Genomic DNA, 18,645 nt, shown 5'->3' with positions numbered 1-18,645 from the left:
TAAGAATGACAAATATAGCGCTATTCTATTATATTCATTATCTAGTCGTTTCATATGGTTTCCTATTGGTCCGATCACCACAAATTATAAAACCCATTTATTATATTCTAGCAAGATCCCCCGCTAAACTTATACTCTTATTGCTTATTTTGAAAATCCCCAAAGGAAATCCACACTCGTATACTCTCGCCAACTTGCAACCAGCCATAAACAACCAACACCCCCTAATCCCTTTAGCGCTATTCCATCGCTGATCAAATAGCAACATTATATCTATATCTATTTACTGATAACATATTATATTTTCTTTACCTATCGACCACACCGTAACGCATTTTCCTCAGACGGAACGTAAATCACCAGCCATCATTTCCACCCGGAGCCTCTCAGAATGATGCACTCCACTAGCTTATCTCTGCTCGCTAAACTAAAATTTAATTTATATTCAAATGTACTATTATCTCTATCTCAGCAGTCCTCTTTGATGTGAGGATATCGCGAACTACTACTCTACCCATTAGACTAAAAATATAATTTAATTAGTTATTATTTCGACCAGTATCTTACAAAGTTGCTACTACATGCTAAATGGCTAACTGCTTTAGCATCACGCAAACTGGTCTGGATCCTCTTCAGTTTCTCAAATCAGTCCTATTAAAATATACTAACATTACATGAATAACCCATAATATAGCCATGGGGCAACCTTTTATTGTACGCATTGGACTAACAATCTAGTTTATTTAGCCACTGTTGACTCCTATTTATCTATCATTATTCAACTGGTCTAGCCATCGTGGCAATCAAAGTACCCAATCTGATCTCATCTGATCTCATCTGATCGCGCTGACATTATAATATTAAACCCATTTAAAACATTGCTTTACTTTCATTTATTCCACCACTCACACGATCTGGCCAGATACACAATCAATCAATCATAGTCAATCATACTACACATAACACATAGCACATAGAACATAACACACAGCACATAACACATAACACAGCCTAAACAATAACACATTACCAAACGCGCGTTTCAATATCTCTAAAATCTCATCTCTTATTTCCATATCTCTTATACTCTGACTATTTGCTTTTGGGCCCAAGATCTATTTACCGTGCGACTTTTTCCAACTTTTTTAGAGTGAAAGACACTCCTTTTTCCATTTTAATCTCCCCAAAACTGCACACGTATTTTTGCCAAACGGTTTGTGTGATCCCACAATCAATCTACTTAAATCTGCGTTTTCTCAGTTGCCTCGCCAAATCGCTTACACACATTTAATTACTCCCTAGGCAACCGACGACTAGGACCGCATTACCTATATAGCCATAATTGATCAATCCCATGGATCCATTAAGCAATACCAATCAATAATTCTATTCACGCTTGGAGGGCGGAATCTAATTATTAATTGTTGTCCTAGTTTACAATAGACAAATTTACTCAAAACTAACAAACATTTCTACTAGAGCAAAACTTAATCAAAGCAGTTATTACACAATCACTCCCACACTGACTTCATTCTAAAAAACGATGTTCAGCCTGTTGGTTTCATTATGTGATTCCAAGTCTATATCTGTCTTCATGTACAGTAGCTAGCTAGGCTATCTGCCTTACTTATCAGATCCGACTCTGTGTGCCAGTTTAACCCTGAAAAGTCTCCCTTATTCTCACTAAAAACTAACAAACATTTCTACTATTCTAAAATCATTGCATTAACTTTAAACAGTTCGGTCCCATCTTCACTTCTCTCTCCCTACTAGCGTTCGTGCTGGTCGGCGAGACGGAGCAAACGCACAGCGCATCCCAATATTTTAGAGATAGGCCTACTCACCTGCCGTGCAGTTGCTCCATCCTGGCCGCCGATTAACCATCTCCGTCTGGCTCGCCACTTTGTCGTGTCTTGAATGCACCGAGAGATGAAGAGATGAACCACAGAAACATGATGTCTATTTAAAGTATTGTTTTATTTGCATGTAATAGCTGACATGGCTCTCTAAGAGTCATGGAGAAAGATGGTCTTGAGGGTGTTCTTTCTGACCTCTACAACTCTGAACCTCTGTATTTGAAAACTTCCTTCACTCAGGGCAACTCCCACTTTTAATGCTCTATCATCCAATCATCTCCCTGCTTAGATGTGTATGTGCTGTCTGTCGAACCACTACAGTGTGTCACCTATCAATCAAACCCCCATCTGACAGCTGTCTCTTTCATCTTTGAAAGGGCCTACACAGCTCCTTGCTCTTTCCTGCTTAGATGGCCCCCAACAAATGGTGTTATCTGTATTTACGATGGCCTGCAGGGTTATTGCCCCCCTTCTCCTGTCCTCTTACAAACAAAGCCACTATCTAGTGTCCCAACAGAATGCTGCATGTCACTGCTTGAGTGCCTTTGAGCATGTGTTCATCCTCTCATAAACAAGGCCCCTGTTGCTCCTGTGTGTGCGTAACCCCCTAAACTGTACTTTTGTGTGTAAATCTCCTAGTCACCCCCCTGAGATGCTATCTAATCCTTTTGTTAAAACTCCTGTGTGTGTCTTCAGCTGTCTATTTATTGCTCCTTTCAAATGCTTCAAAGAGGAGCCTGCTTGCCCCTGCCTGCCCTTTTCGTCTCACTAACCTCAACTCCCACTGATTTAGTTAACACTACACTTCATAACTGCACTCCTCTCTTAATGATAAAATATAAGATAATATAAACTATTAAAGGGTCAATGGGCCATATACCACAAACTCCTAATAACTTCTAGTAACGTGATGCAATGCAACATAACAAGAAACAGTTTAACAGTTGTCAGAGCGCATTACAAATGATTTCAAATGGAAAATTCAAGTAAAGCAATCATTTTAGTTTCACTTTCGTGTTGGTCCCCCTGAAACAAGACGAACCACAGTAAACCTGCATTCTTTTGAATGGCCTGAAGGGGGCGACTCCACTGGCTTCAAAATTTAGTTATATGGAAGTTATTGGGGAAATTACCCTACTTCTCACTTGAGTTAGGACCTCAGTAAACACTTTCCTAATGAGTTTATGGTCTCAATCACTAGTTTCAAGTCTTCTTCAATACAATATGATGTTCATTTATTACATTATGGTCTCATTTAGAGTCAAATAGAGGATAAAGCAGGCTATGCTTTGGGGCGTGATTGACAGGTCACCTCATCCAAATTCACGTCACTTCTGGCTCCAAAGAACCAAGATGGCGATGGCGAAAATGCCAACCTCGAGGCTTCAAAACACAAGTCCAAAAACCATATATTTATATGGTCTATGGTCCACACCTGCTCCACTCCCTGCTTTAATTGGTCTCTAAACTTATACACCCATTATGCCATTTGAGACTTTAGCCCATGGCCCCAGGCTGTGCTTTGGGCTTCACACTAGCTGTGGGCACAATATGAAGCTGTTTAAAGGGGAAAGCTCCCAGAATTCTGGCAGATATATGCAAATGTTTTAAATCCGCGCTGGGGATCGGGGCTTACAATCGCTCTGGAAAGGGGTTCTTGGTGATGTCATCCGAACCCAAGAGATTAGCCTATCAGCAGACCCAACTGCAAAAGTGGGTTTCAACCCATAGAGGGCACTCTTGCTGCATGAAAATTATACACTGTGTAGAATTCCGTTTACAGTTTACTCTGAAATGTGGAGATTTTGTCCAGAATCCTTCAGCAACTCTACTCAAAAGCCATATACATTGGTTTAAAGCTGGTTTGAAGCACAACATACTTCATTGTTTGAGCAGAGACTCTGCTCTGCGAGTCTTGTATTTTTTTATATGCAGTGGTGGTTGACGGTGACGGGCTGTGTTTGTGGTGTTTGCTTGATACAGTGACAGGCTGTGTTTGTGGTGTTTGCTTGATACAGTGACATGCTGGTTCTGTCTGTAACGCAAGTGAACGATCTTTATAGGTGGCATTTCTAGGTAATAAGTTGTAATTAGGCTGTCTGAAACCAGTTTGATACATAAGTTCACTGAATTTGCAACCTTTTTAGGTACCTAGTTATGGATAATTTTTGATAATTTTTGAGGAACCATACCATGCACACTTTGGTGGGCTAGGGTATCCCATGATACCTTGCGCCCCTTGCAATCCACGAAGAAGAATGAAGCTCTCCCCACAAACTTCCTCCAATGGCCGCCCCCACAAAACCTCCCGCAACAGAAAAAGTGAAACGCCCATTCGCTAAATAACAAGCACCATCGCTTTCTTTTCATTTTTATTTTAGAATAGTCAATAGCGTAAACCATTACTTCATTTCAGTGCGGTCAGTTGTTTGTACGGTGTCAGGAAAGTCACGTTTGAAGAATAGTAGGAAGCATCTTAGCTGACGGTGTTCTGGACAGCAGCCACTAGTTAGGTGGCTAGCGTTTTACCCGCTCCGTGCGCGCGCCTGCACCAGGAGTACAAAGAACTTCATGACCAGCCATGGACAGCAACACAGAGCCAGGTACTAGCAACATGGCTAGTCTTGCTTGCCAGCCTCCCCTCCCAGACCCTGCGTTCACCTTCAAGTGTAAGTGAAGTTCGTTTTTAACCAGCCATTACTTAAGCACACATTTGTTGGTTGAATGTGTAACGTTATCGATAAGAAATACGCTAGGTAACGTTATGCATTCATTAGCTGATGATGACGTTAGCTCCTTTGGCTTCAGCTCTGCTCACTGTCTAAATAAATTACACCGTGGCAACTGATTTATTTTATAGGGACAAAACAGGATACAGCAAAGCTGATTAAGGCCAGGATGCGGCTCAAGAAGCTTTTTACAGGGGACAGGAATTCGGCTATCAATGGATGGAAGTAAGTTACACACCAACATTGAACAACACAGCTTATTATGCTCTGGCTTTTGCTGTGGGTTGATTTGGGGGGGGGGGGGGGGGGGTTAGCTTGATTTCACTCAAATTTAAGTAACCAAATATCCCAATCAGACGATATATAAAGATGAGTAGTCTAATCTAGATTTCACACTCACCGAGTTGTCTCCCCAGTGTAGACAGTTCTACAATTCAGTGCTAAATCAACATCAAACATCTCCCCATATGGGTCCCTGTGCCATGAAAACATTTGAGATGAACAAATCACTAATTTAAACCCCTCCATTTCATAGAGGTTCATATGCCCAGTTTTCATACCAGTGTTGCCAGGTGGGAAATATTGAATCACTGATGCTGTCACAAATGGACACAGCCCACAAATCCTGTGTGTTTTGTGTATGTGTGTGTTTTGCAGTCAACTGCTAGCTGATATTGGGCTGGAGGGGAAAGTGGACTTCAAATCTGCCCAAAAAAAATGGGACAACTTGAAGACCCAGTACAAGGTATTAATTGTTCTTGAGTGTTAGCCACAGGCCACTACTGCATTTTACTTTATGCACTGTTCTTTTTTTTTTTTTTACTTTTTATTGACAGATTATTATACGTTCTTACATTGTATACGTTGTAGATATGTACTGCCATAGATTTATTTTTTATTTTTTTATAGACAAATAAAAGAAAAGACAAAACCACAACAGCCGCAACAGCAGCAACAAAACAAACAAACAAAAACAAAAAACAAAACATATAGAGCAGGGAGTCTACTTTTCATTGTACATTCATCTTGGATCCAAAAAAATAAAATCTGGCCTAATGGGTGTTATATATTGAACCCAGCATTCCCATCTTGAGGTAAATTGTTCTACTTTATGATTGATAACAGCAGTTAGTCTTTCCATCTTATATATATCCATTGTAATATTCATCCATTCTTTCACTTTAGGGCTCTTTATGCACTGTTCAATTGTCGTTTCTTCTAGAAACTGAAAGATCCACCAACCGGTAGTGGTACAGACCGCGGTGAGGGTACACCGGCCACCTGGCCTTGGTACAACCTGATGGACGAGGCCCTGGGAAAAAAACATTCAATAACGCCTGCGGTGGTGAGGGCCACGTTGCCTTTGGAGGGTGTGCCAAAGCCAGCAGCTGAACAGGAGCGAGGTGATGGAGAGGAGGAGGCAGCGGCGGCTGGAGGAGAAGGAGAGGCACGAGAGCCAGAAAGAGCACAAGAAATGGCCCCAGCCCCACAACAGAGGAAGCGGCGTCGCCTCGCCGATCTGATTGAGGAGGAGATGGAGCGTGAAAGAGAGAGGCAGGAACAGAGAAGAAGGGATCAGGCAGAGCGAACCGACCGACTCTTCTCTATCCTAGAGAGATTTATGGATAGGCGTTGAGCATTTTCTTTCTAACTTATTTTTAGTTTAAAGGAGAATATTTAATCCAGAAGTGTTGGTACACAGGTAACCTCAGGTTTACATACAATGTACAACTTCAAATACAATAAGAGACACGGGCAGGAAAAACGCAACGCGTTTCAACCTCACTGGGTCTTCGTCAGCCTTCAGCCTGATGAAGACCCAGTGAGGTTGAAACGCGTTGCGTTTTTCCTGCCCGTGTCTCTTATTGTATTTGAAGTTGTACATTGTATGTAAACCTGAGGTTACCTGTGTACCAACACTTCTGGATTAAATATTCTCCCTAAAAAGTAACCAGTAAGCTCCTTTTTCCACTTTTGATTCTATGTTGATTTTGAGCTTGCTTGCTGCCACTTTCTCTGCTCCTAGTTTAAAGGAGAACAATGCTGATTTATTTTGCACATGATCTCAGACATCTGAAAACTGCAAACAGTTTTGCAGGCATTCATTTAGGTTGACATTTATTGAGAGTTGATCTGTGTTAAGTTGTGGAGGCAGTGTTGTCATTAATGACATCACTCAACTTAACTCAAAATCAACTCTCAATAACTGTCTAAATAAATGCATGCAGAATTGGTTAGTTGTCAGATGTGTGAGATCATGTGCAAAATAAATCAGCATTGTTTGTCAGTGAAGTTCTCTCTGTTTCATGTTGGTTGAATCAACCCAGTTTTGACTGAAATTAAATGAAATGTGATTTTTTTATAAATGGTTGTTCAAGGTTACTTGTAATAAAATAAACAAAAGATTGTTTTACAAGCAAATTGTTTTATTTCAAATGTAGCAAAAATAAACTGGGTAACAGTGGAACACACTCAAACTAAAAATATTTACATTCACAGTACAACAGATTACAAAAATTCAAGAATAATTTTACAAAACAACAAAAATAATCATTTTACAACTATTATCAAATGGTACAAAAGTTGATTTGCCAAAGGGTGGTTGCCAACTCATTTGTATATAACCGGGGTAAGGGGAAATGCCACAAGACTTACTTCACATTACAGGACAGGATCCCGGACAATTGACGCCACAGACAGACTTGACAGCACAAGACACTAGACAACGTGCTCCGTTAAGACCCTGCTTGGAGGGGAACTGCCGGTGTCGGGCTTCCGGCGGACTCTAACGTTAGTCAACAGGATTCAGGAGAACATTATGGGAGAACACCCAGACGCACCATAAGCTTGAGCTCAGTGCAGTGCGTACTCATGGCCACCGACCACATCCTGGAGTGCGCTGACTTGGGTTGATAGATGGTCACGCAGGGCGTTCCCATTCATTTCCCCAGCTTGTGCCTCGCCCCCAGCCTCATCATCAGCAGGGTCTTGCCCATCTTCTTCCTCCATGATGTCACCCACTCCCAGGCAGATGTTGTGCAGTGTGGCGCATGCCATGATGACATCTGGCACAAAGGTGGAGTGTACCTTAGAGGGAAACCAAAGATTAATTCAAGGATAAGTACATAAATTATTTCTCTTTGAATTTGCTCATTTGCTGCGGTCATTCTCAGTTTAAATTACCTCCAGGGCCTGCAGGAAGATGGCTCTCCACCGGGTCTTCATCATTCCAAAGGCTCGCTCTATGATGTTGCGAGCCCTGGCGTGGTGGATGTTGAAGCGCAGCTTCTCTGCACCTCTGACAGGTCTCCTGAAAGTAGGGATGCACCAATGAACATTTTGGCCGATACGATAACCGATATTAACATTGCAACATTGGACCGATATGAATATGTAAAAGAAAAAAAGACTAACATCGGCCGATACGATATGATTGCCAATATATCGTGCATCCCTACCTGAAAGGAGTGATGAGGGCCAGTGGTCTCTCCAAACAGGGGTAGCCACTGTCTCCAAGGAGGAAAGTGCCAGGGGGAGGGTAGGCAGAGTGGTAGATGGGGCTTCGCCGCAGCACCCTTGCGTCATGCACTGACCCCGGTGTTCCCACGTAAATGTCAATGTATCGGCCCCTGCTGTCACACACTGCCTGGAGTTGGATTGACGTGTACAGCTTTCTGTTCCTGTACAGGGGTAAAATCAAAAACAAGAAAATATTTGTGAGCCTGTGAGGAAATGTGTACAATGCATTAAATTAAGTATTATATTAATGTAATACTGCTCTATGCCTGAAATATGGCATGGTGCCTGAGAACTTTAAGCCTTGCCTGTAGCATTGTGCGTCCTCTTCCCCAGGTGCCTTGATTCTCACATGGCAGCCGTCAATTGCCCCACGGGCATTCCTGAATGCCGGGTGCCTGGCCAGGTGAGCAAAGCCATCCCCAACTGCCCTGTGCTCCTCCTCTGTCTGTGGCAAACGGATGACACGAGGGGCCACATTGAGGAGTTCCGTCGCCATGCGGTGGACCAACAGGTGGACTGTGGAGCGGGGTATATCGAATGCTCTGGATGTCACCCTACAGGTTAGGTAGGAATGGAGATTGAGACCATTACATAATCAATACCAGTTATGTTAAAAATGTATTGTAGTCTCGTCTTTCCACCAAGTAATAGAAAAGTATCGATAGTGGTATCAATAAAGATTCAGATCTTTAAGCAGTCTCTAAAATGTAATTAATAAAAATTAACTATCCCCATTCTTACCTGTAGGAGGTACCAGCTCCTAACCAAAAGAGGAAAACTAGCACTTCCAGCTCCGGTCCCCAGCCATGGTGCCTCTGAGGGTCCATCATGCGTAGGAGGGCTGTGATGGCGTCTCGGTGGAGCCTGAAGTCTGGACGTGTGTCTCCATCATCAAAGTACAGGCGCAGCAGTGGCACATGAATGTTCAGACGGCAGTAGGTAGTCAAGTTCTCCTGTTGGGGGAGATGGGGTCACGTCATGTGTACATTTTAAAACTCTTGAAATCTGTTTAAAGTTTAAGCCATTTATGTCAACCAATCTATTTACCATATCCATACATTCATTTATTTCCTACATGTACTTATGAAAAAGGGTCAAGTGATTTTAAATTTCTATTCACCTGTTCTCTATTCATCATCGTATAGTAGTGAACATTTGACCGTCTCAATGTTAAATGTTGTGAATTACTGTAACCATTAATTGTATTAAATCCTAATACTTCAATTTAGCAATCTGTGTTCTAATTTATTAAACTGATTGATGTATGTATCTGTGCATCTGTATTTGCAAATCGTAATGAATTATGACTGCTCTAAACTATCTTGCTGGCTGGCTGAGCCAACGGGGCTAGCTGGCTATCAGTCATGTGGGGTATAGCATAGCATCTAACGCTAGTTCTGTGTCTTTGAGACATTTTAAATAATCTCTTGGTCCATTATGTTACTGCAATGGCCAACCCCTGGGCCCAAGACAATAGAGCATAATTTTACTTCACTGGAAGAACGTCACAATTATGTAGTAGACTGTCTTTTGTCCAGTCACGGCGCTAAATTTGCTAACTTCAGGCCTACTGTACCTGGTCTGGTTCGCTAGACAAAAGTGCCGCCCACCGCTTCAACCTCCCCATCCTGGCACGGTCCTCCTCGGCCTCTTCCTCCGCCATCTCCTCAAAATAATAATAAATAATAATAAAAAGAAACAGCAGTTCTTCTTCCATTACTACGAAAAACGTCTGGCCGAAAAACAACTGGTTTAGCTTAGCTTGATCTATCTTGATCTATCTATCTATCTAGCTATGTCTAGAACGTTCCAGCAGTCGCTTCTTCTTCTTCTTCTTCTTTTTTCAAGTTTCCGGCAGTGTCGCGGCTACTAGGCGTGTTGCACTGCCCACTGCAGGACAAGGATAAAATGACGCTACCTTAAAGCGCCAGGACGTCTGAAACAAGTTTATTTTTCAGTCACCTATATTAAAATTGATACCTAATTAATAAAGTATCTAGTTAGGTAGCTAGGTGATAGGAAGCTCACTTGCGTTACAGACAGACCCGCTGTGTTTGTGGTGTTTGGTTGATTCAGTGACAGGCTGTGTTTGTGGTGTTTGGTTGATACAGTGACGGGCTGTGTTTGTGGTGTTTGGTTGATTCAGTGACAGGCTGTGTTTGTGGTGTTTGGTTGATTCAGTGACAGGCTGTGTTTGTGGTGTTTGCTTGATACAGTGACATGGTGTGTTTGTGTTACTTTTTGTCTTTGCTCCACTGAAATGCTGTATGGTCACTCACGATACAGTAGATCAAGCGGTGGTTTGGTTCCAGTCTTAAAACTCGTTATATAAGGATTTTTCTAAATGTCTATGGAGAAGATGAACGGAGAACTCTTTTCCAGGGCTGGAAATGTCAGGGAAAGTCACGTGACTGTTGAGCTCTATATGGACGGTTCAGCTCCTTATTACAGGCCGACCGCAGAGAAGCTGCACTGAAATAGCTTCTGCTTTAGTCGAGTCTGGACATCAACTTAACAGATGCAAAGCTGTGTTTACTTAAAATGAATAGACTGAACTGAAGTAGTAGCTGTGTTCTGTCATTAAATGATATTGCTTCACCATCTGTAATATTAACCACCTGTGACTTCAGCATCGTACACACTGCAGTTGACTTGGATTTTGCAGATAACTCATTTATAGTAGTATTTTTGATAGGAGGACTCTTTTAGCCAGGTTAATCCAGATATAAGACAAATATGATGAATCAGATCACTGCATTGGGATTTAACAGGCCATCCTCACAAGGAAAACACCAAAATTGGTTGATTTTCAAAGTGGTTAAAACGTCCCTTGTTTATAAATGCGACGTCTTGTGGCCGTGTGAGTAAGTGCATGTGTGCAGCGCATACGCTGGAGTTGGGAGCTGTAACCAGGAAGTAGCGGCGTCTTCTGGTGGTCTTTAACGTAACGACAGTCTGATATTGAAATAGCTCGCTAACACGGGAGGCGTGGGATTGGCGGACATGGTGACTTGCTTGTCTTTCAACTTCCTTGCCGCGAGAGAACCGGTTCATGTCCTGACGTGTTCCATTTTTAACCATACTGTAACCCAAACCATAGCCCTAACTTTAACCCTGTTTTGTTAGTTGCCTAATGATCACATCACACAAGTTGTTGGCTACTGTCTCGTGACATAAAAAAAAATTACGACAATGGCTGCCCCCGCCTGTGGTAGCAGGTTGTGCTCATGTGGCAGCAGGAGGTAGCTACAGCATGGCACATGGCTGCCCCCGCCTGTGGTAGCAGGTTGTGCTCATGTGGCAGCAGGAGAGCTACAGCATGGCACATGGCTGCCCCCGCCTGTGGTAGCAGGTTGTGCTCACATGGCAGCAGGAGGTAGCTACAGCAAGGCACATGGCTCCCCCTGCCTGTAGTAGCAGGTTGTGCTCACATGGCAGCAGGAGGTAGCTACAGCATGGCACATGGCTCCCCCTGCCTGTAGTAGCAGGTTGTGCTCACATGGCAGCAGGAGGTAGCTACAGCATGGCACATGGCTCCCCTGCCTGTAGTAGCAGGTTGTGCTCACGTGGCAGCAGGAGGTAGCTACAGCATGGCACATGGCTCCCCCTGCCTGTAGTAGCAGGTTGTGCTCACGTGGCAGCAGGAGGTTGCTACAGCATGGCACATGGCTCCCCTTGCCTGTAGTAGCAGGTTGTGCTCACGTGGCAGCAGGAGGTAGCTACAGCATGGCACATGGCTCCCCCTGCCTGTAGTAGCAGGTTGTGCTCACATGGCAGCAGGAGGTAGCTACAGCATGGCACATGGCTGCCCCCGCTACAGCATGGCACATGGCTGCCCCCGCCTGTGGTAGCAGGTTGTGCTCATGTGGCAGCAGGAGGTAGCTACAGCATGGCACATGGCTGCCCCCGCCTGTGGTAGCAGGTTGTGCTCACATGGCAGCAGGAGGTAGCTACAGCATGGCACATGGCTCCCCCTGCCTGTAGTAGCAGGTTGTGCTCACATGGCAGCAGGAGGTAGCTACAGCATGGCACATGGCTCCCCCTGCCTGTAGTAGCAGGTTGTGCTCACATGGCAGCAGGAGGTAGCTACAGCATGGCACATGGCTCCCCTGCCTGTAGTAGCAGTTTGTGCTCACGTGGCAGCAGGAGGTAGCTACAGCATGGCACATGGCTCCCCCTGCCTGTAGTAGCAGGTTGTGCTCACATGGCAGCAGGAGGTAGCTACAGCATGGCACATGGCTCCCCCTGCCTGTAGTAGCAGGTTGTGCTCACGTGGCAGCAGGAGGTTGCTACAGCATGGCACATGGCTCCCCTTGCCTGTAGTAGCAGGTTGTGCTCACGTGGCAGCAGGAGGTAGCTACAGCATGGCACATGGCTCCCCCTGCCTGTAGTAGCAGGTTGTGCTCACATGGCAGCAGGAGGTAGCTACAGCATGGCACATGGCTCCCCCTGCCTGTAGTAGCAGGTTGTGCTCACATGGCAGCAGGAGGTAGCTACAGCATGGCACATGGCTGCCCCCGCCTGTGGTAGCAGGTTGTGCTCACATGGCAGCAGGAGGTAGCTACAGCATGGCACATGGCTCCCCCTGCCTGTAGTAGCAGGTTGTGCTCACATGGCAGCAGGAGGTAGCTACAGCATGGCACATGGCTCCCCTGCCTGTGGTAGCAGGTTGTGCTCACGTGAGAGCAGTGACCACCAGTCACCAAACGTCTTGTCACGTCTCAGCTGGCGGCTCGGTGTTCTCAAGAAGCATCCAGTGCAGCCTGTTTTCCCCTCGTGGAAATACAGGAGACGAGCACCAGCCTGATGACAGCCAGACTCAAACACCACCACAAGAATTACCGTTCCCCTGTCAGACGGCTGGGACTGGAAATGGTTTGAACCGTCCCAGTCGTGGTTCAGTGTGGTTGGTATAGCCCGGGGGGTGGGGCTTACCGTGAGTGTGGAGGCCGTGTCCAGGAACTGTAATGCTTGTGTTGTCTCACATCTAAATGTGACAGTTTTAAGGAATTCCCATAACATCCTGATGTCACCCACCACAACTCGTCTGCAGTTTTCCAGTTCCAGCGAAATACATTGTAAAAAAGCAAAAACACCAGCTACAGTCCATGTCAGACAGGCTGGTGAATTGATCAAACCTACTACTTGGTATTATACATGCCTTTGGTACCGTCCATTTCAGTCGGAAATCCCCACCCCTTCCATTTCCACTATCTGTGTGTTTTCAAAGTCCACGTAGCTACATGAAACCCTAACCCTAACAACAACAACAACCGAGCTAGCAACCCAACTGTCAGTTTTACATAATGCTTTTTACTGTTTTATGTTGTCAAGAGACACTTTTTTCTATCTCTTCTGATGTCATATGTGCCAAGGGACCGTTTCAAAAGTGTCGAGAGACGAAGCATAAATTGGGCTTAGGAGTCCAACCAGATGTCAAAGGAAAGCTGAAAATCCACAGATTCCAATGGTATCAGTCTCACCACTCTACAACCAAAATCCACTAAAGAAAAAGTAAAAAAGTTAACTTGTTTTATGTGTGTGTGTGTGTGTGTGTGTGTGTGTGTGTGTGTGTGTGTGCATGTCTAAATAAAATTGACTTGACTTGTCTTGAGCTGTGGTGTACGTATATGCTTTGAAGAAAACGCAGGCAGAACACCTGCGTCGGCAGCCGTTGTATAAAAGCCATAACCCTCTCCTGTGTGCGGTACTGAGGTATTAGCTATCATCACAGTGTAAAGCCAACCCTCCCGCGGCTCATTACAGTATCATAAAGCTTTATGTCAGAGGCCCAGCTCTCCACTGTGTGCTGCTTCAAAGTCAAATCTTACTGGAAGCATTTAAACGCCCACATGGCCTTCTTTCAAAGAGAGCAGCAGGTGTGCGCGTTGGGTCCGACGTGGTCCGGTCCAATCGGACTCCCCGGGCAGGTTTGATGTGGGCTCTTTGGTGGCCTTCTTGAAAAGCCTTGTGGCTTGGGTCCGATCCCCCTGGGCTCCCCGTCTGCCTGAGCACTGGGCAGGCCTCTCTCTGCCTGAGCACTGGGCAGGCCTCTCTCTGCCTGAGCACTGGGCAGGCCTCTCTTTGCCTGAGCACTGGGCAGGCCTCTCTCTGCCTGAGCACTGGGTAGGCCTCTCTCTGCCTGAGCACTGGGTAGGCCTCTCTCTGCGTGAGCACTGGCTAGGCTCTCTCTGCGTGAGCACTGGGCAGGCCTCTCTCTGCCTGAGCACTGGGTAGGCCTCTCTCTGCCTGAACACTGGGTAGGCCTCTCTCTGCGTGAGCACTGGCTAGACTCTCTCTGTGTGAGCACTGGGCAGGCCTCTCTCTGCCTGAGCACTGGGTAGGCCTCTCTCTGCCTGAGCACTGGTCAGGCCTCTCTGTCTGAGCACTGGGCAGGCCTCTCTCTGCCTGAGCACTGGGTAGGCCTCTCTCTGCCTGAGCACTGGGCAGGCCTCTCTCTGCCTGAGCACTGAGCAGGCCTCTCTGTCTGAGCACTGGGCAGGCCTCTCTCTGCCTGAGCACTGGGTAGGCCTCTCTCTGCCTGAGCACTGGGTAGGCCTCTCTGTCTGAGCACTGGGCAGGCCTCTCTCTGCGTGAGCACTGGGTAGGCCTCTCTCTGCCTGAGCACTGGGTAGGCCTCTCTGTCTGAGCACTGGGCAGGCCTCTCTCTGCCTGAGCACTGGGCAGGCCTCTCTCTGCGTGAGCACTGGGCCTCTGCCTGAGCACTGGGCAGGCCTCTCTGTCTGAGCACTGGGTAGGCCTCTCTCTGCGTGAGCACTGGGTAGGCCTCTCTCTGCCTGAGCACTGGGCAGGCCTCTCTCTGCCTGAGCACTGGGTAGGCCTCTCTCTGCCTGAGCACTGGGTAGGCCTCTCTTTGCCTGAGCACTGGGTAGGCCTCTCTCTGCGTGAGCACTGGGTAGGCCTCTCTCTGCCTGAGCACTGGGCAGGCCTCTCTCTGCCTGAGCACTGGGCAGGCCTCTCTTTGCCTGAGCACTGGGCAGGCCTCTCTCTGTCTGAGCACTGGGTAGGCCTCTCTTTGCCTGAGCACTGGGTAGGCCTCTCTGCCTGAGCACTGGGTAGGCCTCTCTGCCTGAGCACTGGGCAGGCCTCTCTTTGCCTGAGCACTGGGTAGGCCTCTCTCTGCCTGAGCACTGGGTAGGCCTCTCTGCCTGAGCACTGGGTAGGCCTCTCTCTGCGTGAGCACTGGGCCTCTCTCTGTCTGAGCACTGGGCAGGCCTCTCTCTGCCTGAGCACTGGGTAGGCCTCTCTCTGCGTGAGCACTGGGCAGGCCTCTCTGTCTGAGCACTGGGTAGGCCTCTCTCTGCCTGAGCACTGGGTAGGACTCTCTCTGCGTGAGCACTGGGCAGGCCTCTCTGTCTGAGCACTGGGTAGGCCTCTCTCTGCCTGAGCACTGGGCAGGCCTCTCTCTGCCTGAGCACTGGGTAGGCCTCTCTCTGCCTGAGCACTGGTCAGGCCTCTCTGTCTGAGCACTGGGCAGGCCTCTCTCTGCCTGAGCACTGGGTAGGCCTCTCTCTGCCTGAGCACTGGGCAGGCCTCTCTCTGCCTGAGCACTGGGCAGGCCTCTCTGTCTGACCACTGGGCAGGCCTCTCTCTGCCTGAGCACTGGGTAGGCCTCTCTCTGCCTGAGCACTGGGTAGGCCTCTCTGTCTGAGCACTGGGCAGGCCTCTCTCTGCGTGAGCACTGGGTAGGCCTCTCTCTGCCTGAGCACTGGGTAGGCCTCTCTGTCTGAGCACTGGGCAGGCCTCTCTCTGCCTGAGCACTGGGCAGGCCTCTCTCTGCGTGAGCACTGGGCCTCTGCCTGAGCACTGGGCAGGCCTCTCTGTCTGAGCACTGGGTAGGCCTCTCTCTGCGTGAGCACTGGGTAGGCCTCTCTCTGCCTAAGCACTGGGTAGGCCTCTCTCTGCCTGAGCACTGGGTAGGCCTCTCTTTGCCTGAGCACTGGGTAGGCCTCTCTCTGCGTGAGCACTGCGTAGGCCTCTCTCTGCCTGAGCACTGGGCAGGCCTCTCTCTGCCTGAGCACTGGGCAGGCCTCTCTTTGCCTGAGCACTGGGCAGGCCTCTCTCTGTCTGAGCACTGGGTAGGCCTCTCTTTGCCTGAGCACTGGGTAGGCCTCTCTGCCTGAGCACTGGGTAGGCCTCTCTGCCTGAGCACTGGGCAGGCCTCTCTTTGCCTGAGCACTGGGTAGGCCTCTCTCTGCCTGAGCACTGGGTAGGCCTCTCTGCCTGAGCACTGGGTAGGCCTCTCTCTGCGTGAGCACTGGGCCTCTCTCTGTCTGAGCACTGGGCAGGCCTCTCTCTGCCTGAGCACTGGGTAGGCCTCTCTCTGCGTGAGCACTGGGCAGGCCTCTCTGTCTGAGCACTGGGTAGGCCTCTCTCTGCCTGAGCACTGGGCAGGCCTCTCTCTGCCTGAGCACTGGGTAGGCCTCTCTCTGCGTGAGCACTGGGCAGGCCTCTCTCTGCCTGAGCACTGGGCAGGCCTCTCTCTGTCTGAGCACTGGGTAGGCCTCTCTCTGCCTGAGCACTGGGTAGGCCTCTCTCTGCCTGAGCACTGGGTAGGCCTCTCTGCCTGAGCACTGGGTAGGCCTCTCTCTGCCTGAGCACTGGGCAGGCCTCTCTCTGCGTGAGCACTGGGCCTCTCTCTGCCTGAGCACTGGGTAGGCCTCTCTCTGCGTGAGCACTGGGCCTCTCTCTGCCTGAGCACTGGGCAGGCCTCTCTCTGCGTGAGCACTGGGCCTCTCTCTGCCTGAGCACTGGGTAGGCCTCTCTGCGTGAGCACTGGGCCTCTCTCTGAGCACTGGGCAGTCCTCTCTCTGTCTGAGCACTGGGTAGGCCTCTCTCTGTCTGAGCACTGGGTAGGCCTCTCTGTCTGAGCACTGGGCCTCTCTCTGAGCCTTCATGTGGCTGTTTGAGTGCCTGTCGTAAAAACAGGGACATCATAAAGGATGGATGGCTGCACCATGTGTTTCCCTGGAGTCTGAACTCAGCTCTACCTCCACTTGACCCATAGTATCTGCTTGTCTTTATATTCAATACTCAAGTACAGTTTTACAGTATTTTGTTTCATTGTATGATTAAGCGAACTTCGAAATTGTAAAATGGTAACGTACGTTTCTACATGGGTGGGCGTGGTTTCCGGATATTTTCCATTTTCTAACCCCTCCCATACCCTAACTCTAAACCTAAAATCTCAGAACGTTACATTTTACAATTTTGGAGCCGGAATTGTAACATAGCGGTTGGTCCAAACCGTTGCTATTTTACAATTGTCTGTGAGACTGTGTTGGATTTCGACCGCCCGCGTAGCACAAAATGACAATAATATATCCTGGGGATTGATAGTCATGGATCAATACCAATGATGAATTTTGGCTTTGAAAACTCACTTGTAGGCCTGGCTTGGAGGCCTAACTGTTGTGCAACAAAAACTCTCCACCCATTGGAGTTTCAAGGTAAAAGTTACTTAATACTTACTGACAGATTACCTAATGATTACTTACTACTGCAGCTAAAAATAGCTATTGTTTTAAAATGTTTAATAACTTTTTAACCGCTAATCAGAATCAGAATCAGCATTATTGGCCAAGTATGTAGTCATACAACAAATCTGACTCCGGTATACAGCTCTTCATTATGCTTTGAAAGGTAAAGCAGAGCTTCTCAGCTGTTCAGTGCTATCTCATGTGTCACTTTTGGACGTTCAGATGCACCGTAGTGAATGTGGGTAGGCCATCATGTTCTGCAGCATTGAGTCGTATATGCTTAGTCCCAAAGGAAATGTCCAATCCATTACGTTGTGATCAATTTGCAGTTTGCCGTTGGTAATTGCTTTTAGAACAGTAAAGTTCTTCATTTTCCTTGGTTTTCACAGAAATAAAATCACCTCCTGTTCCACTTTTGACAATGTTTTTACAGATCACCGCGTGATGACAGCTACCAACGTGACTAGTGGATACTTTGTACGGGATTGTGGAATGGTTTCCCCTCACGTTGTACATGCTTCATACTGGGATGTGGAACTTTCCAGTTGACCAGAGACATGCTTTAACGCTTTGCCCATCTGCGCGTGATATGATGGGCGAAAGATGGGAAGTGACGACCGGGGAATGTCACGCAGGGGTGACATCTTCCCCTCTGACTAAGTTCCTGGCCCGGGGCAGCCGGGGAAGGGGGGGGTGGATGGGGGGGGGGCGGGGTGGTATTCCCTGAAGTATTCCCACCATGTGCCAGCCCGGCTCGTCTGGCACGGTTACTGTAAATGGTTACGAAATGCAACCCAGACCGGTGAAATCACCAACCACCATATAATTAGCTTTTTCTGCGTGTGACTTCTTAATGTCTTTACCACGCGCAATGCCTTTTACAGACCAGAGCCGGGAACAAAAGACAGAGCGGAGCAGAGCCAGGCGAGGTTTACATCCAAACTTCCACATCTGAGAGGCGACGAGCGTTCACGGCCACCAAGGCTTTTTTTAAAGGACGGAAAATTGTTTTGTTGAACAATCTCATAAAGAATATCAATC

At 47.4% G+C, this 18,645-nt stretch overlaps 3 protein-coding genes across 3 annotated transcripts in view; 2 read left to right on the top strand and 1 right to left on the bottom strand.

The window, feature by feature from the left end:
* syn3 (synapsin III) overlaps positions 1–18,645 on the top strand; it is a gene marked incomplete at both ends in the record, with an annotated part of 317,937 nt that overhangs the window by 166,720 nt on the left and 132,572 nt on the right. The window lies entirely within an intron of this gene.
* LOC310790961 (uncharacterized protein) lies at positions 4,263–6,221 on the top strand (the record flags this gene model as incomplete). Its single annotated transcript, XM_083652676.1, has 4 exons — positions 4,263–4,525; positions 4,717–4,810; positions 5,243–5,330; positions 5,808–6,221. The coding sequence occupies exons 1-4, from the start codon at positions 4,438–4,440 to the stop codon at positions 6,219–6,221; spliced, it is 684 nt and encodes a 227-aa protein (XP_083508802.1). The 5' UTR covers positions 4,263–4,437.
* Positions 7,063–9,767, bottom strand: LOC310790953 (putative nuclease HARBI1; the record flags this gene model as incomplete). The annotated part of the gene is made up of 6 exons (XM_083652665.1): positions 7,063–7,672; positions 7,769–7,895; positions 8,044–8,265; positions 8,410–8,658; positions 8,846–9,057; positions 9,681–9,767. 6 exons carry the CDS (start codon positions 9,765–9,767, stop codon positions 7,439–7,441), a joined length of 1,131 nt encoding a protein of 376 aa, XP_083508791.1. The 3' UTR covers positions 7,063–7,438.

The sequence above is a fragment of the Poromitra crassiceps genome (genome assembly GCF_964638095.1).
Source record: "Poromitra crassiceps genome assembly, chromosome: 2".
Lineage (NCBI taxonomy): Eukaryota > Metazoa > Chordata > Actinopteri > Beryciformes > Melamphaidae > Poromitra > Poromitra crassiceps.
The sequence above is the reverse complement of the archived record's forward strand: the minus strand, read 5'-3'. Positions and strand labels throughout refer to the sequence as shown.